At 35.1% G+C, this 27,946-nt stretch overlaps 2 protein-coding genes across 2 annotated transcripts; one reads left to right on the top strand and one right to left on the bottom strand.

Moving 5' to 3' along the window:
* Positions 1 to 10,655, top strand: LOC125663847 (dual specificity protein phosphatase 22-like). The gene is made up of 5 exons (XM_048896249.2): positions 1 to 172; positions 2,992 to 3,108; positions 6,404 to 6,528; positions 6,821 to 6,992; positions 9,242 to 10,655. Exons 1-5 carry the CDS (start codon positions 47 to 49, stop codon positions 9,629 to 9,631), a joined length of 930 nt encoding a protein of 309 aa, XP_048752206.2. The 5' UTR covers positions 1 to 46; the 3' UTR covers positions 9,632 to 10,655.
* Positions 10,656 to 14,431: 3,776 nt separating this feature from the next.
* Positions 14,432 to 25,966, bottom strand: LOC125664018 (sterol 26-hydroxylase, mitochondrial-like). Its single transcript, XM_056155319.1, has 8 exons — positions 25,379 to 25,966; positions 24,543 to 24,721; positions 23,773 to 23,956; positions 22,899 to 23,076; positions 21,522 to 21,685; positions 19,944 to 20,025; positions 17,301 to 17,519; positions 14,432 to 17,184 (listed from the first exon to the last, which is right to left on the bottom strand). Exons 1-8 carry the CDS (start codon positions 25,642 to 25,644, stop codon positions 17,059 to 17,061), a joined length of 1,398 nt encoding a protein of 465 aa, XP_056011294.1. The 5' UTR covers positions 25,645 to 25,966; the 3' UTR covers positions 14,432 to 17,058.
* Between the last annotated feature and the right edge of the window lie 1,980 nt (positions 25,967 to 27,946).

Raw genomic sequence — 27,946 nt, 5'->3', positions numbered from 1 at the left:
AGACTACACATTCTGATGCCTGTGATACCGATCGGAGCTTGAGTGAATGATTAACGTACGGATTGTCTTAAACCCTTTAACCGGAACAAGGATAAAATCTTACTATTTTCACTTTAAAAGAGCAACGCGACGTAAAATATCCTTATGCAGAATGGGTAACGGAATGAACAGGGTAAAGTGTTTACATAAAATAAGGGGGGGGGGGGGTAGTATATACAAAATATTCACAGGTACTCATTCCGTTTTTTGGGAATGGCTTTTCATAGTGTTACGTATAATGGTAGTTACCTGTACACAAGTGTGCAGTTTAATACACCTTTCCACCCATGGGCATTTAAACACGGAACGGAAAATAGTTTTATGCAATGATGTTATGAGGAAGTCAGCATTTTGTAAAATCAAAAGGCTTGTTATGAACGAGGGAAGCAAAATTTACAACGTCCAGGACTATTTCTACCTTTCGTAGCTACTTATATAGCTGCCTAGGTATTTAAACTTACTCCAAGTAGATATATTTACCAACCTTTTTCTTTATTTGCATTTCGTGGCTAAACGCAGGAATGACGCATTATGGTGTATACCAAATTTCTTGATTCACTTCCACTGACGACGAATACCACAAAAATATTGGAGAAAAAATGATTGCTTTCTAACCTTTCAAATTTGCATCAATAACTGCACCCAGTTACATTTTCTAGGAGCTTAGGATCAAAGCTACGTGATAAAGAGTCAAGAATGTCTTACAAATCTGTATTAATTCTGAGGTTTACCTTCATGCATTTTTACATTAATGGTTTTTGGGGCGAATTTTCATGCATTTCCTCTTCATTCTCCACCCTCGTAAAGTATTCAAATTTACACTCCGAATTTTGCCGTGCACATGCACAACATGATACATAAAACGACTGACCTGTTTAAAGGATGCACCTTGATTATTATTTATTTATATTTTTGAAAACAGGTAAAAGTAGGCAGAAGTAGCTACTTTAAGTAGGTTTAAATACCTAGGTAGCTATTAATAGCTACGTAGGTAGAAATAGTCTTTGGACTGGACCTGTTTACAGAGATAACTGGAATCCATCCTCAGGATCCACCATTTCATATTAATACTTCATACTAATGCATTATTATGTATTTTAAAATGGTGTATTTTGTGGATGAACTGGCTGTTACTTTAAGATTTTATGAGCCTATCCAATAAATAAAAGGTAAACACCACCCCCCCCAACCCCCCAACCCCCCCCAACCCCCCCCCCCCCCGAAAACAACATTGTAAAAGACAAAATAATCTTTTGAACAATTTTCCCCAAACATAACCTTTTTAAATCGAACGTGCTTTTAATCGAACTAGATTTATGTATCACATCAAATTTCAAATCGAACGAGTCCGGTGTGGAAAAAAAAAAGGTTTGCCTCATTAGGGATGAAGCTATGTGAAAGTTCGTACATGTACCGATATCCTACAGATTAGAGTTGAAACTGAAGAGATACAGCAGGAAAGAAAGATTGAAACAGAACCAATGTAAACTAGGGTGAAGTTTATGACCCATAGTAAGAGGAATTAACAGATTTATTTCATAATATATGAAACAGCTAAAAGGCTAACACAGAATTTATGCTTGAATGGAATGAAAAGTCATCTCATTATTAATCTAATTAATTAACTTAAGTATTAGCTTAGCATTAAGCTATACAAGTATTTAGTTTAGAAATGAATTGTCAGAAGTCCTCCCTATTTAGGATTGGAGTGCTGCAGTCACTAATTCTCTGTTAGTTAAAAAATAATCAATCAAACACAAATGTTTAACTTATTCACTTAATAAAATCATGAATTATCGTTGTTATATACATATCACACTCCCTGTACAGACAGATACACGGTATCATGTGAAAGTACATGAACCTGTGCGTTAATATGACGTTTTGGTACCGGGGGGCATATAAACCACTTGTGTTCTTTTCATTCCTTACCCATAGGTGTCCCTGCTCGCTAACACCTCTGTCAATGCCGAAATTTCAAAAATCTTGTAAAACGCTTTGTAAATTCTTAAACAAACGTTTACCTTAATTTGCTTAATCAATTCATGATGCAAAATTTTGAGATAAAGTTGTTTTTTTGCTTGAAAACAATTTTCAAATCATTGATTTTAATCAAAATGAATATTTTTATCCCGATTTTTGGCATTATCTTATCTACATTAATCATTCTAATTTTTAAATTCCATTCCGTTCCATCTTCCCTTCCATTTTCTGTTCCACATTTTAGCAACACCCTTTAAACACGGGTAATTTTTATATAGTAATATATAAAATCTTTTTATATATACATAGTGCTTATCATTAACTTCCAGTACCCGTACATTTTAATATGATCTGCATTGATATGGCACACGTTTCGTTTTCTCACTGAATCTGATTTAAATCAGTTCGTTTGCCCGCATCGCAATTTCATTAACGATTGCTGGTGGTATAATCCACCAACATAATTTAGGTTTCAATCTGCTTTTGAGAAGATCAGGAGTTCCTTTAATGAAAAACAAATTGTCTGAAAATTGTCGTAATTATCACTGGTCTTTGCATTTTCCATAACCGAATTCATAGTTCAGTTCTGAATCATGGAGATGTTTGGAAAACAACTGCAGGGTGATTTGAACATTGGCTGATCTGATCCTACATTCGATCGGTCCCAAACTTTAAATCAGAATATTTTAGAAAGAGTTGATTGTTAGACAATAAGTACATTATTTCTAAAATTGAAAACCAAAAAAAAAAACCCCCAGAAAACCAGGTATCCCACATCGTCGGTTACCGATGGGTGCTTCTAATCGATTCTCTCCATCAGTGTGTGGACTCAAAACAGTAGTTTGCGGCGATGGTTATCCCAAGACATTTGTGTTTTAGCATTCATTTTGGTCACCACACCATTGACAAATGTCGTTTTGAAATGAGAAACTGTTCATTTACAATGGAAAAGTTTTCTGTCTTTTTAAGATTCTGCCTGGATTGTATGTTGGGAATTTCCGTGACGCTAAGGACACTGAACAGCTGAAGACAAACAAAATCACCCACATTTTATCAATACATGACTTTGCAAAGAAACTTAGAGATGTAAGTTAGAGGATTTATGTATATTTCTCTTAGATAATCTTAAAGGACATGGACACGATTTGAGTAGAAAGTGTTCAAATTTTATTTTTCCATTTTTATTGTTTCCAATGCTTAACTAAAGTATTTCTGATGGTCAACCAAAATCTTAACATCAGTTGTTTAGTTACAAGTGAGATATAGCAGTCACAATTCTTTGTTATGTAAACAAGGTTCGTGCCATGTTTTTGTTTGCATATAGATTGTTTAAGGTAGATCGATCCTCATGTGATGTCATAGGTTTTTGCAAAAATCTTGATAAATTAAACTTTGCGCATGTTAGAAATATATCTTTCTGAGGAATTTTATTCACTAGATATAATAAAAAATCTGGTAAACTATTTATACTGAAAAAGTTTACATTTTTCATAGATAATCAATTATTTATGATTAAAATAATTTTGTCAAGGGCAATAACTCCTATGCTGGAATTTCCTCTACTAGATGTCTATTATACATTGGTTTGCCTAGTATCCGCAATTAATCTATACATATTTATGAATTAATCAGTTTTTTTTAAAACTGTTGATATTTAAATTTTGTCATTTCAACAAGTTTTTATCTATGTTTATTATTCTGTTTAACGAAAATATGTGATTTTCTGATGTTGATGTATACTTCTGTTTTTGTATGTCTGACATCTTTAAAAAGGTGGCAACATATATATTTTCTTTGGTTATTAATTATGTTAAACTATATTGAGTGGAAATCAATACAGTTTTTCCACTTTTAACCATTAATATTGATGAGTCACATGAGGATGGAGCTACCTTAATAGAAAATATCATGTTTAAAACAAAATGAGATATCCCAAACACTAGAAATTACTTACCGGTAATTGTGTTCAGAATTAACTTGTAAATTAAAAAAAAAATCTGCTTTAAACGAAGCGTTTACTAGTATATTTGACATATATAAACAAAAACATGGGACAAGCCTTCGTTTACATAGCAAAGAATTGTGAGCTCTGTACCTCCCATGTACTTCAACAACTGACATTAAAATTTTTGCTATCCATTAGAAATATCATAGTTTAGCATTCTGAATATCGAAAATGGAAAAATAAAATTTGAAAATTTTCAGCTCACACCGTGTCCATGGGGCGCCCCTTTCTATATATCAATAATCATTTACAAATTATCAATTCAAAATGCAAGAATTTGTAAATTAAGACATTCACAATGGATAATTTTGATAAGTAATAATAATTATCACAGACACTCAGTTCAGATTGCAAGTAATAACCAAGTAACCATGTAATATTTACCCATGTATAACATTTATTTACATAACAAACCATCAGAATTTATATTTAGTACTGCTCAGTATATAAAAAACTTTTTTGTTTTATTAGGTCACCTGAGTAAACTCATTGCAATTGGTTGTCGTGCGTCGTCTGTCGTGCATTAACAATTAAAGTCAGAACATTTTTAACTTCTTCTAAAAAACTACCATTCCAATTCTTTTCAAATTGGGTATGAAGCATCATTGGGACAAGGGGGACATACATTTCAGGACTCCAGCACCCCTGGGGCGGGGCAAAAACTGCCCAAAATGGACACATTTTCAAAAATCTTCTTATCAAGAATTGCACACATGTAAGAAAAACTAAATGCATTGTTATATAGAGCAGGAAAGCCTCTACCAAAATTGTAAATTTCATGATCCCCAGGGTGGGGCCAAACTTGGTACATAGTGTTTATGTGTAAAACACTTAAATAGTGTCTTCTTTAGTGCTATTGATACTAAATTGAAAGTAAACAGAGATTTAGAAAGAATAGGTAGTCATTTACCAAAATTGTAAATTTGATGATCCCAGGGGTAGAGGTTTTGGTATAAGGGTGGGGCCAAAATGGTCAGTTATTAAATGTGTGAACAATAGACATTTTTAACTTCTTGATAACTATCATTCCAATTCTTTTCAAATTTGGTATGAAACATATTTGGAAAAAGGGGGTCATCAATTTTTTAAATTTCAGGATTCCTAGGGGCGGGGTAAAAACTGCCCAAAATAGACAAATTTTCAAAATTTTTCTTTACAAGAACAACACACTTGTAAGGATATCTAAATGCATAGTGATGCAGAGCAGGAAGGCCTCTACCAAAATTATAAATTTCATGATCCCTGGGGTAGGGGTTCTGACCCCAGGGTAGGGCCAAACTTGGTATATAGTGTTTATGTGTAAGACACATCTTTAGTGCTATTGATATTAAATTGAAAATAAATAGATATTTAGATAGAGCAGGTAGTCCTTTACCAAAATTGTAATTTGATAATCCCAGAGGTAGGGGTTTTGGTATCAGGGTGGGGGCAAAATGGTCAGTTATTAAATGTGTGAACAATAGACATTTTTAACTTCTTCTTGATAACTATCATTCCAATTCTTTTCAAATTTGACATGAAATATATTTGGAACAAGGGCAACATAAATTGTAAATTTCAGGATTCCAGCACCCCTGGGGCCTTAGGGGCAGGGCAAAAACTGCCCAAAATAGACAAATTTTCAAAAATCTTCTCAAGAACCACACACATGTAAGAAAAACTAAATGCATAGTTATGTAGAACAGAAGGCCTCTACCAAAATTGTAAATTTCATGATCCCCGGGGTAGTAGTTCTGACTCCAGGGTGGGGCCAAACTTGGTATATAGTGTTTTTCTTCTTTAGTGCTATTGATACTAAATGGATAGAGCAGGTAGTCTTTTACCAAAATTGTAAATTTGATGATCCCCAGAGTAGGGGTTCTGACCCCAGGATGGGGCCAAACTTAGTATATAGTCTTTATGTGTAAGTTTGCTGATACTTATAAAATATGAATGCATACTTCGGAATTAAGCAGAAAAGGATATACAAAACAACCCAGGGTTATGACTTTAGGATGGGTCCAAATTAGTCATATCTTTTGATGTTTTGATGTTAATACATACACCTATTATTTAAAGCCTTTCATCAGTGTATGCACTTTTGAGGGCAGTGAAGTTTTAAGAACACATTTTGTTTTATACTGTTGCTGAACATTAGAATTTAGCTTAGATATTCAGAACAGGAATTTTTTCTAGATTTCATTGCCCATGGGAGTAGTGATACTTTTTCACTAGTAGTATGGTGACCGATAAGGCCTGTGGGCCTCTTGTTGTATTTTACAGAGCATTTATTACATTTTTCCATCATTTTTTTGTCACTTTATCACAGAAATTGATAATGTTTTAAGACTGTACCTTAAAATGTACATTTTAAAATGGCCTTTGCTGCTGTTTTAGGATATAGAATATAAGTGTGTGCATGCCAGTGATACGCCCGACCAGGACCTGACCCAGTTCTTCTCAGAATGTATCGACTTTATCCACGAAGCTCGAATCAAAGGGGGAAATGTCTTAGTTCATTGGTAACGTGCCTTTAAACAAATTAACCAAAATTCAAGTACATATGAAAAAATTGAATCCAGTTAATTAATCCACTGCCTCCTCCCAGTAAAATTAAAGAACTTTTGTGTATTTTACATGTAGCTAGATTATATAGTTTGATTTCTTAAAATCTTTATACATGTGTGAATGATGATAAACACCATAATGAAAGATCGAAGTGAAATGAATGATGATGAATGATTATCAAAATTATTGCACTAAGTTATGTATACGTGCACATGGAGACTATTAATTGCTGGTGATTGAATTTAGCTTAGCAGGAGTGTCGAGAAGCGTGACTGTGACAGCTGCCTATATGATGACGGTGACGGATTATGGGTGGAAGGATTGTCTGAAGGCTGTTAGAGGGGCCAGAACTTACGCCAATCCTAACTTTGGCTTCCAGAGGCAGTTACAGGCTTATGATGCTGATAAAGTTACTATGGTGAAAATATTTAAATATTTACATTGAAGTTTATTGAATTCATGTCAAAAAGAAATTTATCTTTTAAAATGTTGAAAAAGCCTAAGGTAAGGAGAACGTTAGGAAAATATTCTCCAATGCACAAATGAATCTTGATAAATAAGTACGACTACAACAACTGGGAATATTTCGACAGAAATAAAAGTAAAATGTAAATATAAAAGATATATTTCGTTTTTGAAAATACATGAGGGTATGATCAACAACGTTCAGAGCAGCATACTTTTCACAAATCACTAACACACTTCATGAAGTATGCTGGCGTAAAGCATAGCTGATATAATATAGCCCTCTCAGATTTTTTTTTATTTTGACATTTTCAGGAGAGGGTTACAATTCCATAGGATCTTCGTATTGGTGCAAAATTTTTATATGAATAACCTATGATAAGCTAATGTATTTGTCTGTAATGTTGTTTACACTAAAAAGGGTACCAACTTTTAGGGTTGAAATTTTTTTTCACATGCTCAAGTCAGCATTTCTAATTGCCAAATACGGAATTTGCTAGTCCCAGACTTTAGGCTTGAAGAATTTTTAACTGCTGAACTTTGCACTTGGGCATATCTACATGTAATAAATGTGTTTTTCATGAAATATTGTGCATGTCCTACTGGTATATACCGACAAAATCACTTCCTGCTCCATACTCATACATTGGTGTAAAACTACCTTATATGGGCATATGTAAATAAATTGACAATTTGAAGTTCAGCTTCAGAACATCAAACATAGTGCACAATATGAATCGAGAAAGTGGAATCTATCAAAATTGTTAAAAACGATAGGATAAAGTCTCACAAATCGCAAATTGCAGGTGGTAAATTGACTTAGAAACATATGATATCAACTTTAAGTAAAGAAAACCATCAAATGTTCAGAATGATCGAAAATGCTGCGGTAGTGAATCACTCCCGCATCCGAACCATTATGGAGATCCTAAGGAGTTAAGCCCCCCCCCCCATGGGAGAATGTTACGTTATTGCAGCTAGCATAAAGTGTTGCTATGTTATCTATAAATAGATGACGAATAACAAAGACAAATATTTCTGACATTAAAATAAACATTTCTTGAAATAAAAAATTCGTGTTTGATTTAATTTCGTTTTTTCCTGGACACAAAAATAGCAAAATTTAATCTGACACAAATTAAATAGGGCTTATATTTTATATTACAAATTGATGTAGTCACTGTCAGGCACCCACTGTTATCCTTTCTTATACACAACCTAAACTATATACACATTTATAGAAACGATTTTTTCCCATGTCTTTTTTTTTCATTGCTTTGGCAGATTTGTCACTTTTTCACTTTACCAGTGAATTCTGTATTGGGAATTGCTCTGATGCCCATGCAACTGTCTTTTACACTCATAAGTAACTATTTTCTAGGAAAGAGACTGTCTTTTACACTCATAAGTAACTATTTTCTAGGAAAGAGACTTTCTTTTACACTCATAAGTAACTATTTTCTAGGAAAGAGACTTTCTTTTACACTCATAAGTAACTATTTTCTTTTACACTCGTATGTAACTATTTTCTAGGAAAGAGACCGTCTTTTACACTGGTATGTAACTATTTTCTAAGAAAGAGACTGTCTTTTACACCCATATGTAACTATTTTCTAGGAAAGAGACTTTCTTTTACACACGTATGTAACTATTTTCTAGGAAAGAGACTTTCTTTTACACTCATAAGTAACTATTTTCTAGGAAAGAGACTGTCTTTTACACTCGTATGAAACTATTTTCTAGGAAAGAGACTTTCTTTTACACTCATAAGTAACTATTTTCTAGGAAAGAGACTGTCTTTTACACTCGTATGTAACTATTTTCTAGGAAAGAGACTGTCTTTTACACTCGTATGAAACTATTTTCTAGGAAAGAGACTTTCTTTTACACTCATAAGTAACTATTTTCTAGGAAAGAGACTGTCTTTTACACTCATAAGTAACTATTTTCTTTTACACTCGTATGTAACTATTTTCTAGGAAAGAGACTGTCTTTTACACTCGTATGTAACTATTTTCTAGGAAAGAGACCGTCTTTTACACTGGTATGTAACTATTTTCTAGGAAAGAGACTGTCTTTTACACTCGTATGTAACTATTTTCTAGGAAAGTAACTATTTTCTTTTACACTCGTATGTAACTATTTTCTTTTACACTTGTATGTAACTATTTTCTTTTACACTTGTATGTAACTTTTTTCTAGGAGAGAGAAAGAGTGAAGTCCACGTTTGAGCCTGTACCATACAATGACAATGAAGAAATGAAATTTCTTCTGGATGCTTTTCAAAAATTTGTTTTACATGGTGATCCAAACAGAGATGATGGTTTATACAGCCTTCCTCACAGAGCATACAAAGCACAGTCTAAACAAGTGAGTACAGATAGGTCGAGTGATGATGTCAGCAGCTCACAGGGTGCCAAACAGAACGAGGACTCCCAGAACAACGAAACAGGCGGAGGTCAGATACTGGACTCTACTAATCATCATACTGGGGAATCCCAGGATGTGTTAAACCAGAACCAGGACAGTGAAGAGCCAGACAATGAAACTGTGAACCTGAACGAAGAAGTTAAAAATACGTCCAAAATTTAACCAGTGATCCGAGTGTTCTAGAACACCTGAGTATACACTGTACATCATCAAAGGAGTATCCAGTAATCTATGCAATACTCAGTATTATCTATGCAACAGTGTCATTATAGATTTTTATCTGTCATGTTTACAGTAAGTTATTTAGATATTTTAGAGTAGTTTATCACTACTAGTGTGAACTGTGTTTGTGATATTTATACATGTATTAGTTTACAAGAGTCTTTCTCAGTATTTATTTCTTGTTTTTAGGTCTTTATACAAGGACAACTTGTACAAAGCAATTATTCTCTCTATTTTGCAATTATTGTGAGTATTTTAAATTTTCCTGTGGAATTAAAATTGTTTTATCCACCTCTGCATAATGTGCCAATAGTTGATTAAATGTATGCAAATCATTATGCAATCCATACTATGTAAATGTATGTACGTATTCAAAATTTATCCCATTTTCTAGCATAAACATAATAGCACAGTAAATTAATGTTTCAGTGCAACAAAGCAAGCACAAAAAGTGCAAAAATATGATTCTCACCAAAATATGTATTTCTACAGTATACAAATGTATAAAGTACATAGAAATGATTTTGAATTTACCTTTACCTTATGTTGACTGTAGCACGATATATCCTTTCAATAATAATATGGACATGGTAATATAGAATAAGGCCAAAAATAATAATCAATTTTTCAGTCCCCACCGTAACCATTGAAAAGGTACCGCATGGAATTTTATTTTCAATATACATTTGCATAGAAATGAACAACGATGGTGAAGACTTATAGTGCAGACAGACTGCCCAGTAGTGGCCCTGCTACACTTTATTAATGTAATAGAGGTAACCCTATTGTTATAGATATTTATGTAAAACTTTCAGAAGGTTTTTATAAAATTATTGGTATTTTTTTCAGCAAATAATTATTGAACGCATTCTCATGTATGTTCAAGTGTTTAAAAATAATAGTGTAAATTTACTAGTAAGTAATGTGAGGCTATTTTTAATAGAAATAAAAATTCCATTGCTTATTCCATATAAACATGTACCTGAGAAAGAAAAGGTAACTCATTCTACAGTCATCACAAAAAAAGACTCAGATGACCTATTGCTATTGGTCTGCGTCCGTTGTGCGTATTACACATTTTAACTTCTTCTTGATAACTACTCTTCGAATTCTCTCCAAATTTGGTACGAGGGCGAGTCAACAAGTAACCAGCCTATCCCATTTCCGATTGACCGAGACAGTCACGATTTTCATGCCTTGTTCCAATACATGTTTTATACCTGGGTACAAAATTGCACGCGTATCAAGTCATTCTTTAATCAGATATTGAATGTCAAACATGGCTAGTGATGGAAAGGCATGCTTTTCATCTAAAGTTGGTACTGTGCTATAATTTGGTACTTGTATTTAAAAGGTGAAACAAGCAAGAGTCTAGACGCGCACTTGATGCCACGGACGAAGAAATGAGTAAGAAAGTTCGGGATCTGGTATACTCTGATAGGCGAATTCAGGTGGAAGAAATAGCGTAGGCATTAGGCATTTCACATGGTAGCGTTTCAATAATCTTATATGATCGTTTAGGTATGCGCAAGCTAAAAGCCCGTTGGGTCCCCAAATCCCTTAGCGATGAGCAAATAACAACCAGAGCATCAGTATGCAGCGCTTTGTTGAAGCGTTTTAGGTCAAAAGATGATTTTTCTTTTGCGTCTGGTGACTGTAGATGAGACTTGGGTCCATTATTATGAGCCAGAGAATAAAGTTAGAGTCGTCAGTGGGTAGGGCCAGGGTCCCCGAGGCCAAAGAAGTTCAATACGCAACCATCTGCTGGCAAGGTGATGGGCACAGTATTTTGGGACGCAAAGGGCGTTATGATGTTGGAGGGTTTTTTTTTACCCAAAAAAGTACAATAACGAGTGTACTATGCAAACTTGCTAGACCAGCCGAGAACCGCCATCCGTGAAAAACGCCGAGGTAAACTCTCTAAAGGTGTTTTGCTGCAACAGGACAACGCGAGAGTCCACACTTGCAATGGATGCTGTTGAGCGAAACGAGTATGAATTAATACCACATCCTGCCTATTCGCCTGACCAAGCTCTTAGCGACTTCTTCCTATTCCCAAACCTGAAAAAGGATATCCGTGGACGTCATTTCCGGTCTGACGAAGAAGTCGTGACGGCAGTTGAGGAGTGGGTCAATGGAAAGGACTCTGACTTTTTCAGTTTTGGGCTGATGGCACTTGAATGCCGTTGGTGTAAGTGCATCACACTAGAGGGCAATTGCATCGAAAAAGAAGAGGTGGATCTCAACCGGAAATAAGTTAGGTTACTTATTGACTCGCTCTCGTATGAAGCATCTTTGGGGCTAGGGGGCATGGATTATAAATTTCAGGACTCCTGCACTCCTGGGGTAGGGTTAAAACTGCCAAATATTTACCAATTTTTAGGTCACTTGAGTAAACTTAGGTGACCTATTGCAATTGATCTGCATCCATCGTGCATTAACAATTGAACAGTTTTAACTTCTTCTTGATGGCTACTCTTCCAATTCTTTTCTATGACGCATCTTTTGGACAAGGGGGCATAACTTGTAATTTTGAGGACTCTTGCACCCATGAGGCCTTAGGCGCGGGCAAAAATTTCGAAAATCTTCTTTACAACCACAAATGTGTAAGAAAAACTAAATGCATCATGATGTAAAGTAAGAAGGCCTCTACCAAAATTTTGAATTTCATGATCCCAGGGGTAGGGGTTTTAGTATCAAGGTGGGGCCAAAATTATCAGTTATTAAATGTGAATAATAAAACTATTAACTTCTTGGGACAAGGAGATCATAAATTGCAAATGTCAGGACTCCTGGGGCCTTCGGGGCGGGGCCTATACCAAAATTGTACGTCCATGATCCCCGAGCTAGAGGTCCAGACTCAAGGGTGGGGTCAAACTTGTTATATATAGTGTATATGTGCAAAACAAATTGTAAATTTCATGATCTTAGGGAGTAAGGGTTTGATTTCAGGGTGACAAAATTATTATAGTGATTATTGTCTTTATCATTTTAAGTTTACTGATACAGTATACTCGTAAAAACTAAATGCATATTTAGGAAAAGCAGAAAAGGATGTACAAAAAAATTGTGAATTTCACAACTCAGGGTTTTGACTTTAGGGCGGGTCCAAAATAGTAGTGATGATATATTGACATATATTGTGTAAAGTCTCTCATCAACATGGGCACTTTAGGGGGGGGGGGGCATTTGTGCTGTATGAACACATCTTGTTTTATACTGCAGATGTAAATATTAGAATTTAGCTTAGATATGCAGAACAGGAAAATTCAATATACATTTGCGGATTCCATAGCCCTTAGAGTTAGTGATACTTGTACGTTTAACTTACTAAATTGTCAGGAAAACGATGTTGGCTATGGAGCGCCAAGTTAACATAAACTAAAGTAAATGAAGATATCTTCAATATGTCATCAATTCATTTGATGCGCGCAACAATTCAGTTAAAGATTTCTTCAAATAATTATTGCATCTTCAATTCTGAATTATTGCGCTCATTAATTGAATTATTGATGTAATTGATTATTCTGCTGAATTGATGAGCGCTATAACTGAATTGTTACTCACTTCCAATGAATTGATGGTGTCAACAAATGAATTGATGCGTGCTACAATTCAAGTGACTAGAACTGGGGAAAAGTAGTAAATAAGCTATAACCATTTTCATGTATAAAAACTCTCTTAAGGCCTCACAAAAGATGTTATGTACACAAGCAAAGGGTGTAAATGGGGTGGGGTGGATGTTGTGAAAATTACCTACAAGTTCAAGTGCTAGACACCTCCCCCCCTTACATATTTCTGGATCCGCCTATGTTGTATATTATCATAGTAGTATATTCTAACGTTTATCATATTTTTGTGGTACGACAATCTTAAATTGTACATGTATAACATAATATATTTGTATACGGTAGAGGTTTTCCAGGTTGCTCGAAATTGTAACCAATCCCTTTGTATATTTATACAATAAAATATGTTCAAATAAATTAAAAGGATTTTAGCTCACCTGAGCCAACGGTTAAAGTGAGCTTTTCTAATCGAAAATTGTGTGTCGTTGTGGGCGTAGTAAACTTTTTACTTTTTCATCTTCTTCTCTAGAACCACTGGGCCAATTTCAATCAAACTTGGAACAAAGCATCGTTTGGTGACGGGAATTCGGGTTTGTTCAAATGAAGGTCCATGCCCCCTTCTAATAAGAGATAATCACAAAATGCAAAAATAGGGTGGGGGTCATATAAAAATCTCCTCCAGAACCACTGGGCCAGAAAAGCTGAAATTTGCATGACAGCTTCTTGACAGTGGAGATTCAGGATTGTAAAAATCATGACCCATGGGGTAGGATGGGGCCACAATAGGGGATTAAAGATTTACATGCGAATGTATAGGGAACCAAACTTGGCACAAAGCACCCTTAGGTGAAAGTTAATATTAAAGGTCATACGTACCGGTCCACAAGGTCATATGATAATTAATGAATATATGTAGTAAAGTTTAATAATTAAGTTTGACAATTAATGCAGCCTTAATCATTACATTTGAAAAGGGTTTTTTTCTGAACCAAGCTGGTTGTATATGATAGATTTGCTCAAGCTTGTTTATTGCTAGGAACTGCTACACAGATGGGCGATGGGGATCTTGTGGTTTCCATAATCATCCGGAATATCTTGGTCGTTTTCAACGCGGTACAGGCTACAACTTGAGCAATGGAATCCTTCATAGTAAATCAAAATAAAGCACACCTCGGATACATTTACATTTGAAAAATTTTACAATATGAATGGAATACATTATATATACTCGTATGTATATACATGTACAAATGGAAAACAATACATGTACATATAGAATACAACAGGAAAATTATACAACGCAAAGGGAAAAAATACAATACAAATGAAAAACAAAGAGGCCCACAGGCCTTTATCGGTCACCTGAGTACTACATATGTAGTTAAAAGTATCACTAGTTCCAAGGGTTATGAAATGTAGAAAAAAAATTCCTGTTCTGAATATCTAAGCTAAATTCCAATATTAAGCAACAGTATAAAACAAGATGTGTTCTTAAAACTTCAAAAAAGGTGCATATACTGATCAAAGCCGTTACATAATATAATATATGTATTAACATTAAACGATGACTAATTTGGAATCATCCTTGAGTCAAAACCCGGGGGTTACGAAATTCACCATTTTTTTGTAAATCCCTTTCTGCTATTCCTAAATATGCTTTTAGATTTTATAAGTATCAGCAAACGTAAAGAAGTCCTTCAAATCATTATAATTATTTTGGCACCACCCTGAAACCAAACCCTTACCCCAAGGATCATCAAACACAATTTTGGTAAAGGACTACCTGCTCTTTATGAATATATCCATTAAGTTTCAATTTAGAATCAATAGCACTAAAGAAGATGTTATTTAAGTGTTTTACACATAAACACTATATATCAAGTTTGGTCCCGCCCTGGGGTTACAACCCCTACCCCGGGTATCATGAAATTTACAATTATGGTAGAGACTTTCCTGTTCTATATCACTATACATTTAGTTTCTCTTGTACATGTGCGGTTGTAGAGAAAAAGATTTTTGAAAAATTGTCAATTTTTGGCAGTTTTTGCCCCGCCCCTAAGACCCCGGGGGTGCAGGAATCCTCAAATTTACAATTTATGTCCCCCTCGTCTTAAAAATGTTTCATACCAAATTTGAAAAGAATTGGAATGGTAGTTGTCAAGAAGTTAAAAATTTCTATTGTTCACACATTTAATAACTGACCATCTTGGTCCCACCCTTACACCAAAACCCCTACCCCTGGGATCATCAAATTTTACAAATTTGGTAAAGGATTACCTGCTCTTTCTAAATATCTATTTAGTTTCAATTTAGTATCAATATCTTTAAAGAAGATGTTATTTAAGTGTTTTACACATAAACACTATATATCAAGTTTGGTCCCGCCCTGGGGTTACAACCTCTACCCCGGGTATCATGAAATTTACAATTATGGTAGAGGCTTTCCTGTTCTATATCACTATACATTTAGTTTCTCTTGTACATGTGCGGTTGTAGAAAAAAAGATGCTTGAAAATCGGTCAAAATTTGATAGTTTTGCCCCACCTCTAAGGCCCCAGTGGTGCAGTAGTCCTGAAATTTACAATTTATGTCCCCCTTCTCCTAAAAATGCTTCATATCAAATTTGAAAAGAATTGGAATGGAAGTTATGAAGAAGAAGTTAAAAATGTTCAATTGTTAATGCACGATGCTGGACGACAACCAATTGCAATAGGTCACCTGAATGTACTCAGGTGACCTAATTATACAATATAAATGAAAAATGCACAACACAAATGAAAAATTGTACATTGCAAATGGAAAAGATTAAAATTGCACAACGTTTGACATGTCATAGTACTTATATGTGTTAAATATCCTATCAAATGATTACTTGTCATTTTATTTCTCTTTCGTATATTGTATCAGTCCCACATTTTCGAAATATATATATAGAGGGAGAGAGAGCATGCGCGAAGGTAATATCCATGTTATATTGTGACCTTGAAATCGTCCTAATCAGCATGTATGGTGCGTTTTAAAATGGTCTTATTTGCATAAGTAAGTTCATCGTTTGTAAAACAGTGTGCGTACGTTCAGGTGTATCTGCTATAGCCAGTAATATAACAATTTTGGATATATATTCTAGATGTATTCGTACATGTACATTTCTGGGTCCAACTTCCGACTTATTTAATATACAGGCTAGTAATAGTATGATTTCTTTAGGAATATGGGCAACTCCGGTAATTCGCTCACTCAGAATACTGTCGATATGCTGTTTTAGTTTGAGTATGCACTTGCTCCCAGCACTTTTCATAGGATTTTTTAAATATCTTTTTTGTTATATCATTAAAAGTTCAGCTGATAATCCGCATATACATGTACCTGAACTTTTGCTTATAACAATTAGGGCTTCAAGGTGTGTATTACCTGCTCAAAAGCTGACGTCACGGGAAATTACTATGTGGGGAAATGCATCAACAAATATTGATATGCAAGAATATCTAAATACAGTTACAACAAGCATGAAACACAGTTGTGACGTCGACATGCAATGAATAGATTGCTCTATAATTTTAGCGACATATGTAAGTGTATTCATAGATAGATAAATGTGATTTATTTAAACCACACTAAGTTTGACCAGCACGTGTCAATTGAGAGTAGACATCTGTAAGCTCCCTGTACATATATTCATATATATATGTATGTACATTCATATATATGTACACATTTGGATAAAGTTGCGACTTGTATGAAACGGCGACGATATGTCTGGTGATGTTGCCAACTTGACGGACTCATTCTATGACAGCGTTACGTCCCGGTCCTCCGCGTGAGATGAAGTGTTACTTTCCTGGCCGGGGCGGTAAAAGTCCGGGTCACAGACTCCAGATGTCGGTCACTTCCGGGCGGAAGAGAGATTCGGAAGTTCTGGATCAACTATATGGAAAGAAACTTGGCGTTACCTTAAACGAGCCATCCATTAGTATCCTGTATGAGCATTGATCATAAATTGATAAACATTAGTATTTCACACTATGGAGACTGACTCCTACCTTAATCGTTAGCACGAGGATTTCGGTCTCGGCAAATCTTTGTCCTATGCAGCTTCGTGGACCAAATCCAAAGGGCAGGTAAGCAAAGGGGTGAGTATGTTTTACTTCTGCGTCCGTTGTGTTTTCCCGCCGGAGGAACCTCTCTGGGATGAATTGGTCTGGGTGTTTGTGAAATCTAGCGTCTTTGCTAATGTTATTTGATGCTATCAAAATCGGCGTCTGTCAAAATTGCAACGAATGTCTTAATGGTACGGAAGCCTATAGATGCCAAGATATAGAAATAAACTTTTATTTAACTCCTCTCTCTCTCTGTCTCTCTGTCTCTCTCTCTCTCTCTCTCTCTCTCTCTCTCATGACCCGTGAAGATGGTGTATGGAAGAATATATACATTGTAATTCATCATGGAGTTTTCAGTATTTAAAAAAAAGATCGCACTTTTTTCGATACTAACTGATATTATTCTTTTTTATATTTACATTTACTTTTTAATCCTTTAACAAAAAGCATTACAAAATTTTGATGATATTTGCATATACATGTAATTGTAAAGACCGAATCACTAAATACTGAAGGCGTATGAACACTGTCGAGCATGTCGTCTGCATCTCGACTCACAGTAATGATAGTAGTGATATGTATTCCATACCACCCCCTTATAGATTTATTGTTACACGTTATTAGAGGGTGGTGTGATATAGGTCCCTACTAATACAGACAAAATCACCAGTTCCTGTGCTTGGCTGCACCTGTGCAGAATGAACACAAAGTGCTGTTGCCCATCCCCGTCTTATAAAACATCAATCCACCTCATTCGATGCCTAGAGAAGTTGATCTTATCTCTAATTTCGTTAGTATTACCAAACAAACACAATAAATTAATCAAAATGAGGAATTTTTTCAACAATTCTTCGTTAAGTAATTGTATTTTCAATTTCTCCAAGTGACAACATGACCGATTGGCACCAATAGTGATTATACCTACGCTGTTTACAATTAGATAGATTTGAGAAAAGATTTTACCTGTTTTAAGTTCAAATTGTAAAACTTTGTTAATAATTTGATGTTTATGATATTAAATTGAAAATCAATTAATGAATTGGATTTTTTGGGGTCAACATTGCGCACTCCTTTCTTTTATGATATGACCTCATATGTGCTGCGCCAATGCTGTTCCGTTAATCGCTACTTACCCAAAGAATTAGCTTGGAAAAAAATATGGATAAAAAATGCATATTCAATTCGTATACACACACTGTTGCAGTCATGAGACTATATCTTTCAAAAAATAATAATTCGTTACTTAAGGGGGCCGAATACAATTATTTCTGCTCTAGGGATTTTTATTAAATTTGTATCATTGATGAGTTGTACTTTGGACATTTTATTAAGAAAATTAAAATTGTCTTTGCCCGCACATTATTGCGTTGGGGTCGACTCAAAGTATCGACACCTTTAGCATGGGACCTAATGGGATTTTCTACTATAATAAAGAACTCTTTCATATTTTTCTTATTTTTGCCCTAGCGTTTTCAACGTTTTCAATATATGTGAAAGTCTTAGACATATTTGACAATTATAATGAAATAAAATCAACATCGGCGCTGTAAATTGAAGGGTTTTTTTTAAAGACAATTTGGATTTTTCCTTCCAGAGAGTCATCCCGATAGGTACATATGTAATTATGTAGAGTACATATGTAATTATGTAGAGTACATATGTAATTATGTAGAGTACATATGTACAATAGTCTTGAAATTATATATAATACAGTACAATAGTTGTTTCTTTAAAAAAAATCTTTTCTAATTTCTCTCTTTTCTCATCTCCCCTCCTACCGTTTTCAAGGTCTATAATCGAAAAGTTGTCGATTCTCACTTTCAGACGCTGACCGTTTGGCAGAGGGGCAGTCACTAATAATTTTTACCTTGGATTGGACATAGCCAATTTAGGTACATGTTGGGCTCCAACAACAACCTTCCGACTTCAACCAGTAAATATTTATGTACATAATATTACATGTATATCAGTCTTCCAGACATTATACACAATACATTTACACTAGGTTTATCAGTAACTAATAGTCCAGTCATTATATCCAAAAATATAGCATAACCTCAAACTAATTGCGACAAAAATGTTTTTGTTTTCAAACGGTGAGTCAAGGGATGCTTTAGCGTATATAAAAATCCAGAGCACAAAATAAAGGGGAAGCGTGTATTTTGGGGGGCAAAAAGTACGTTTTGATAAAAAAAAAAAATCCTCGAAAACTGGGAATTATCATTTATCTTAACACATGACAAAAATAAATGAAACACGGTTGTTATAATTATCGGAACGGTGTTAACATTCACAAACTACTTTATTCATATCAAAATTTCAAATGAATGAATGTTTTTTATGAGGCGCAATGCCTTATTTTGGACGAAAAATCGATGAAAATATGAAACTCGTAAACATTGATTCTGGCACAAAATGAGATACTATTTATATGAGACAGTTAAAGAAGTGATAATTAAATTTTAAAAAAAATCATTCAACAGTTTGAGATTTTAAGATCATGAGTGTGTGTATCAGTGGCGGATTTAAGGGGGCGCAGCGCCCCCCCCCCCCCTTAAAATTTTCAAAAGCAGATCTTGTAAATACCTTCTTTGGAATATGGTATCCAGATACGAAGCAATCGTTGTCAAATATCCGAATACTTCCGACGTTGATGGGAAAGTTCTTCCTTTTAAAGGTAAAAAAAAAGGAAAATTCACATTATTCACGAGTATTACACTTTATATTACTAACAACTGTTGATGAAAAATGTCTTGTGCTAGTGGTCATAGACTTGAGCCAAAAATTAATTATACAATGCATTCATAGGCGGATCCAGTTGGATAATCAGGGGTTTCGATCCTGCCTGTATTTTTGCCTTATTATAGCAACTGCACAAATTATCTAGGTTCCGGGGTATATTTAAACATATTTCTGTATCAAATGTTAAAGACTTGTATAGTAAAATACATGTACAGTGAAACCTGTCTAATCTGACATGCACTGGGAGACAGTTTGTTGGAATACACAGTGCATTGAAATAAACGGTGTAAAACAATGAAAATATGAAACTGAAAATGGAAAATAGGATTGTCCAGTGAAACGGATTGCACAGGTGTTTGATGAGACTGTTTTTACTGTAGTACATACATGTTATCATGAATGTTTAGTGTTGGTGGAATTCTGTGCGATTTTCAATAAACGTGAATTAACGTCACGCGTCTGTGGATGTACCGGATGTGGCGCATAGTTATCTTATATGGTCCTTCAGATGTGTTTGAATAATGATAACCGGCATGCCCTCAGCTGATGTTAAGAGAGAATTCAAGCATTCATTCTTGTGCTAGTATTTTATAGATATAGGGGGGGGGTAACATTACTTTGATGTAATTTTTCATGGTTTAGAAGATAGAGTATTAGGGTTGAGTGGATTTCTGATCATTATAATGGTTATACTGATGGTAAACATATCCAGTACAACATACACTACTGACATCATACAGAGAGTTGGAAACCGGACTAGAACCGGACTAGAAAAAAATATCAAATCAGTTTGAGTTTGGTGCAAAGTTAAATGTCACAGACAGGTCAAATGAATTTAAGAAAGACTTATAAAAACTTATACAAACTATTACCAACTATCCGCACGTCGATAACAAATGTATGGTTTTCTTTTTCTATGAAGCCGTATTTGTTTTTACAATACAGAAACATCCACACCTTTTCAGTTTCTCTAGTACTCCTGTTGATACAATGTCCTGTACTTACTGTTTTGCGATATATATCTTGACATCGGTTTCTTCATTTAATTGTTCACTGATCAACTTATGAGGAGACACTCGGTTCACTGTTATTGATTTGTACTAATAGTCAACAGACAACAGGAAAGTGCACATGTACTGTAAGTGATAATAGTCAACAGACAACAGGAAAGTGCACATGCACTGTAAGTGATAATAGTCAACAGACAACAGGAAAGTGCACATGCACTGTAAGTGATAAGGTGCTTTGGATTTTTTTTTAGAAATAGTTTTGTGGTGTTTTGATAATTTCGTTGACACCTGACTCCAAAGTAGGAAGGTCAGCTTATTGAATTGCGCATAATTTTCCTGAATCCGCCCGAGGGAGCCGGAGCGATGTGCGGAAATGTTTTAATTTGTAGAGCACAGAAATGAAAACACGTACCTCATAGATTCTTTTAAGCATGCCTTTACATAGGACATTTTAGATAGCGACTCTTTGTTCAGATCGCCATTGCCAACAGTAGTCACGATTTCTTGGTATATGTTTTCCTGCTTGTCTGCGTTGACAGCTAATTCGTGCCAGAGGAACGCAAGTGTGTTAGAAGTCTGCAGCAAAACCCAGATAATATTTCTAAAGAATTTCTAAGAAATCACAAATGATATATGTAGCATTTATCCATAAGTAAGAACTTGTGTAATAGTATAAGATCAAATACCTATACAATTGTGACGTATTATCGGTTATTTGAAACCTTGATTTATGTCAACTTTCTTTACTCCCTGATTAAATGAATGACCATTAAGGACATAGGATACCCGTTAATATGTTATAGAAACTTAAGACACTATTTTTAAATGTATTTCTAAATACAATGTATTGCTAAAAATCCATATTTATCATAACTTTTCTTGTGAAACCACCTTTATTTTTGCATTATCCACAAATCTTTGCTTGAAAATTCAATGGAAAAACATTATCCCAAGATTTGATCCCTTTAAGAATGTCTTTTTATAGTTGTATGTCATGTATTAATGATATATTTACATAGTTGTTAGATCAAATAATAGAAAATCCCATGTAAACACTGCAAAATCCTACTTCATTTGATGTTTCCAAAATCTTGGGTATCCTATGACCTGTGCCTGTTTGATTAATCGGAATCCTTGAAATGATCGGGAAAAGCGAGTTAAATAAATACATAGTTTGAATTTAGCTCCACAAGTTTCAATGCCATACGTGACATTTCTGACATTTTCTATATAATCATTTTTTCATCTCCTCGATATGAAGAGTTACTGTATGATTTCCGAAATGGGTTTAAATCTTATATGATAGTAATTGTGCAATTTTTTTTTTTTATATAAGCCAGGTTTTCTCAGCGGTTAGATCACCTTGCTTGTAAAGTAAGGGTACCCACCCAATAGCAAAAAAGATTGTTTTCTCTCCTCCATTCTTTACTACCAGTAATGCCCATTTATACATTAGTGCTAAATTTACATTTTTACTTGCAACAACCAGGAACAATTAGAATATGCTTAGTGCTAACTCTATAACAAACTTGGAAATATGCCTGAAGATTTTTAGTAGAAACATTACCCCAAAATTTAAACCATTAATGACAGATTTACATTGTTGTTTGATCAAATAATAAACGTGCAATGCACGTGACATTTCATGAATAATTAAATATTATTGAGAAACGTGTCGCATGTTCTTAAACACCCACCATACTCCTTTTGAAGAGAAAAACAGAGATCTAAGCCTTAATATGTATCCGTGCTGAAATATATACATGTACTAGTAGTTTAATGCACCTACCGAATCGATCCCCCCACCAAACAGGTTCGTGATGAGAACATTTATTTTTTCTTTGTTTAGGCGACCGTCTGACAACATAGAGAGCAGGAGATTGGGTTCCGAGGTATCCCCATCCACGCCTTGATTGGTCCCGTCTCTCAGTCTCCGCAGAGCGCCCTCTATCTCCTTGTCTGTAATACTAAAATATCATTATTAAAGAGATGATTTTTACATTGTCATATTCTATAGTCCTTCTGTAAAATTCAGTTTATAGCTACAAGTGATAAAAAACCTATTAAGGACTTAACGACACCTTAAAAGAATGACTTGATTTATATTTTATAGCAAATTGAATATAATTCATCCTATGAAATGTAATTCATTCCCATGATTTTACAATTAAGTCCAAAACATGGGGGAATGAATGTGTAAACATTAAGATTTTTTTTTTTTTTTTTTTTTTTTTTTTTTTTTTTTTTGCTGTTTTCCGCCACACTCAACAATTTTTCAGTTATCTGGTGGCGCCCAGTTTTTATAGGTGGAAGAGAAAACTCAAATGCAATGTACCTGGGAGAAGACCACTGACCTTCCGAAAGTAAACTGGAAAACTTTCTCACTTAGCGGCGCGAGCGGGATTCGAACCCTCGCCGACCAGAGGAGAAAGGCCGTGTGATCGTGATCGCGATGCTCTAACCACTCGGATATAGAGTGGTGTAACATATTTGAACTTTTGAACATTATAGAAAATTTGCAAATCCCTTGTTTTAAGGAAATTTATATTTGTACTTATTACAATCAAACAAAGCAAAAAATATAATCAACCCATGCATTCATTTTTTGTTTGTTTGTATCAAGTGTTCTTAAGAACTAACGTATTTTCATAAAACTTGGATACCTATGCAGATTCTGTACAGCCTTCTCAAACCTCTTGTAAAATGGAGTCCTGAAGTATTTATAGGGTTTGAAGAACCTCCCCGCCTCAGCCGTGGAGGTAAAGATGGTATTAAGATCTTCCATATTGACAATTGATTGACCGTCTAGACAGCCCAGACGCCGGTTGAAACAAAGCATTCCCACACCTGAAAAATTTCACAGAATTCGAAGTCGTTGTGCAGAACTGTTTTTATGGAATCTGAATTGTCTTATTCCGTAATCTGTGTCATTAATCCCGATTACAAATTCATCATATTGTATGCATACCTCGTGTTCCTTTTCCTCGAAGTACATAAAGCATTAATGCAAGTAGAAAAAACGTGTAATGGTAGATAATTGTAGATAGAGATAGAACGATTAAAATGATCCGATTTGCAAATAAAACCTGTTATAAGGTCGAATGATGCCTGACGTGTTTCATACCAATTGGCAGACCACTTTTAATATTCTGATATTTATTACAAATTCTTCCGTTTACCTGATCAAAAAGAGGATTTATGGAGGTGTGACCGGTCAGCAAGGGGTGCTTACTCCTCCTAGGCACCTCACCTCTAATGTTTCCCATGGCCCGTGTTTGCTCTGTTCTCAATTCTGTATTCGTTATAGAATTTATGAGATTGATCACTGTTCGTTATCTTCACCTTTTTCATACATAGATTCATTTAATTTGATTGGTTGTTAATTTTCTATGAAAATTTGACTGTTTTTCCCCCGAAGAGATGCCAAACCTACATTCCGTGGATACACTGACGAGTGTTTTGAGACAGTCTTCGATGACCGGGACGCCCCTCAGAGTGGCAACAAAATCTTCAGCAACCTGTTCTATTAGAGGAATATATAACTGAACGGCAGTGGGCTTGAGCATGTGATCCTGAGCCGGCTTCCGGAGGTGCCACCATGCTTCTCCTTGTCTGTGAAAGGAAAGAGAAAGCCAACTAGAAGGTATTATCATAAGTGTCAAATTGCGAAACTTAAACAAATCCATTTTTATCAGTCTGTTTAAGGAGGAATAACACACCAAAGAAATATTATGTAGATGGAAAGTGGGGGATACATGTAGGTACAAAACTACTTTAAAATTAAAAAGTTTCAAATCTACCTCATTTACTGAAAAATGCAGTTTTAGTGATAAGAAGAATGTTTATTCTCATAGTGCAATGTAGAGATAAATTGCATTATAAAAAGGAATGTTGTGGTGTATCACGGGCATGTGTGGATTGAGTAGAACTGATCAGGAAAAGGTTAAAACCCTGCTAATGCACGAACTACATACCCAGCTAAGCAATTAGATTTGAAAGGAAAATACATACGAGTATTGATTACATATATATGATATTTCCATTAAAGTTTTTGAGAAGTCAATCCTTGTGACGATGTAGTATTCCTCCTTAAATGCACAACCAACAATCATTTTCTCCGATTGAATTGAATATGCATTGAAAAGCTTTCAACGACAATTTTCTCATTTCATTTTTGTTTAGAATATGATCATTTTAAATCACCAGCACAGTCAGTGGCCAGCTCTTTCCAAATTTATCGATTGTTATTAATCATTATTTTGATCGTACAGTGTGCCCAGTCCTTCTTCTATGTTGTTCCGAATCCCGAACACTTTCACAATTTCCACTTCCGGTCGGAAAGGGTACTTGACCCGTTTGGTGAGAACCTCATTAGCAAGGTCTGGATTTGACACGACCACAACCCAGCGAAAGGTACCTCTAAATCTGTAAATATCCCCATACTTCTGTTGAAGCAATCGAAACAAGTCGTTGATAGTGACAAATGGCTGATCGGCTGAAAACAAACATAAATCATATGTACTTTTTATTGTCATTTATTTCCGAAAGGCTACAAAACTGTCGAAAATGATGGTGGAGCGCCTAATACCATAAGGAATTTACAACAATCAAACTGAAAATGTACGAGAATAAATGGGTGATCAATTCTCTTCCTAAATCTACATGTAGCTACAATCCAGCTTACTGAAAGGCTTAAAATGAAGGGCCGTTCCTATAAAGGGTATGCTGTACACTCCCTGTGGGCCAGGGAGGCTGTCAAACGACTTCTCCTGAAATGCCGAAATATCGCCAGACTTCATTCGTATCGTTGATGTGGGAAATATTGGCGTAAATGTATACTGCCAAAGAGCTCTGAAAGGGAAACAACAGTAAGCTCAAATTAAATGCAAATGTCTGTTTTCATTGAAACGTTTTACTGCACCATCAAAATAGAATTGTTCAGATACATGAGCACCTACCTTTTCAGTATCATGATTTATCACACATTCAATTTGGCCTTCTCTCTGGAACAGAGTCCAAATTTATTAATTTACTTTGGAAATGAAGTGAAATATGATTTTATTAGTGATAAGAAGGATTATAAAATCAATCATGACGTCTTTTTTTTTTTTTAATTTCTTGATTTTATGATAATCAGTTATTTGCATTACAAAAATTATGTTCCTCTACCGAAGAAAAAAACAACAACAAATATTATACAATTATTTACCCCTTATGAGGCCTACATGGTGAAATACGGACCCGAAACCTGGCCCACGATATAACCTGACCAAGGACATATAGCGACCCAGGCCAGGTCAGCGAAGGGGCCAGGTCGAGTGTCCTTATTTCACCATGTTGACCTCATAAGGCGTAATTGATTGTTTTATTATACCGATATGAAATAAGATTTGAAAGTTTTCACTTCATATTTAATCTGCATTTTACAAATTACAGAAAACTTCAATATGCAGTGAATAGGTGTTAGGAAGCAAGGAAATATTAAATGTAACCCCTGTTAAAGATAAGAACAGGTAATAGCTGTTATTCATATGGTAGTGAATCTAAACTTGAGTCACATGAGAACACACTGGACCACATGTTAAGGAGTGCGATGTTGCACATGATGTTGAAACAGGGATGACGATATTTTCTTTCCCTCGACTCGGGACAATCTGCAAGTATCTCGGCAAGGGGTTGAGCATTATCAAGTTGTTGAACTTCATACTCATGGAAAGGTGATTCAGAAACATCTTCATCAGTTGTTGATCAACTGGACCATTAGTACAAGTAGCGATCATTACATTTTGCAAACTACTACACATTTCAGGGGGGGGGGGTGTTTTCACTAACATTTCTCGAATAACTTTTGATGGAGTTTCCACTCTTGTGGCCACTTCTGGACATAATATGACAGGATTCAATTCCTTTCTGATCCAGGACGGTGGTGCAAATGGATTCAATTCCTTTCTGATCCAGGACGGTGGTGCAAATTGCCCTTATACAGTGGTTAGTATATGTAGTTGATAACCTACAAATGATATTGTTTTCATGAATTTAACAAGGGAAGTGTGTCCTACAGGTTCATCGTCATACAAAGCACTATCAAGTTCTTCACACTTTCTGTGGGGCCTCTACCAGAACCAGTCACACCTAAGATTGAATTTGGAGATATATTTTTGAAGACTTGAAACTGGGCATCTGGCACTTCCCGAAAAAATTAAGCAATATTATATTGACATGTCTGATTCAAAAGAAACATTGCTGTCTGACGTGTTTCATACCGATTGTTAGACCGTTCTTGGTACACTGATTTTGACTACGGATAACTCCGTTTACCTGATCAAGATATGGGGCTCAGGGTGGGTGTGACCGGTCAACAGGATATTCTTACTCCTCCGAGGCATCTGATTCCACCTCTGGTGTGTCCAGGGATCCGTGTTTGTCCAACTCTTTATTTTGTATAATTGCTTATAGGAGTTATGAGATTGATCACTGTTCGTTATCTTCACCTTTCATTTTTCAAAATGGTTCATATGGAATAAATTAATATGCATTTTAAAGTAATTCACGATAAGTAGATCTACCTGGCATTTTAGTCGTCTGCAACACCATCGGCCCTGTGATTTTTAGTTTCATATTTAGCAGTGTTTATGTAGAAACGTCTACTCTGGGCATCATTTTAAAAGACAAAATCATCTTTCTTCATGCATCTCAGATTCTCCCTCCTGCACGTGTGAAACATGACGTCCAAAAAGACCTTGTACAGCAATCCTTGGGGATGTTTAGTATGAAGAGCGGCCGATGAATAAAGTTTGTCAATGTTCTCTTTGTGTTGCATACTCCCTTTACCCGCAC

The sequence above is a fragment of the Ostrea edulis genome, chromosome 1 (assembly GCF_947568905.1).
Source record: "Ostrea edulis chromosome 1, xbOstEdul1.1, whole genome shotgun sequence".
NCBI lineage: Eukaryota > Metazoa > Mollusca > Bivalvia > Ostreida > Ostreidae > Ostrea > Ostrea edulis.
Note: the sequence above shows the minus strand (reverse complement) of the source record. Positions and strands in the feature narration are given on the sequence as shown.

What these genes read in the sequence shown, in the direction of transcription:
- LOC125663847 (XM_048896249.2), top strand. Translation starts at nt 47, where the DNA reads ATGATTAACGTACGGATTGTCTTAAACCCTTTAACCGGAACAAGGATA. An exon ending in TGGGTAACGGAATGAACAGG is followed by an intron (nt 173 to 2,991) that starts GTAAAGTGTTTA and finishes TGTCTTTTTAAG; the next exon opens with ATTCTGCCTGGATTGTATGT. An exon ending in GGAAATGTCTTAGTTCATTG is followed by an intron (nt 6,529 to 6,820) that starts GTAACGTGCCTT and finishes GATTGAATTTAG; the next exon opens with CTTAGCAGGAGTGTCGAGAA.
- LOC125664018 (XM_056155319.1), bottom strand. Translation starts at nt 25,644, where the DNA reads ATGACAATAAAAAGTACATATGATTTATGTTTGTTTTCAGCCGATCAG. An exon ending in GAAGAAGGACTGGGCACACT is followed by an intron (nt 24,722 to 25,378) that starts GTACGATCAAAA and finishes TTCCTTTCACAG; the next exon opens with ACAAGGAGAAGCATGGTGGC. An exon ending in GCTGTACAGAATCTGCATAG is followed by an intron (nt 23,077 to 23,772) that starts GTATCCAAGTTT and finishes ATGATATTTTAG; the next exon opens with TATTACAGACAAGGAGATAG.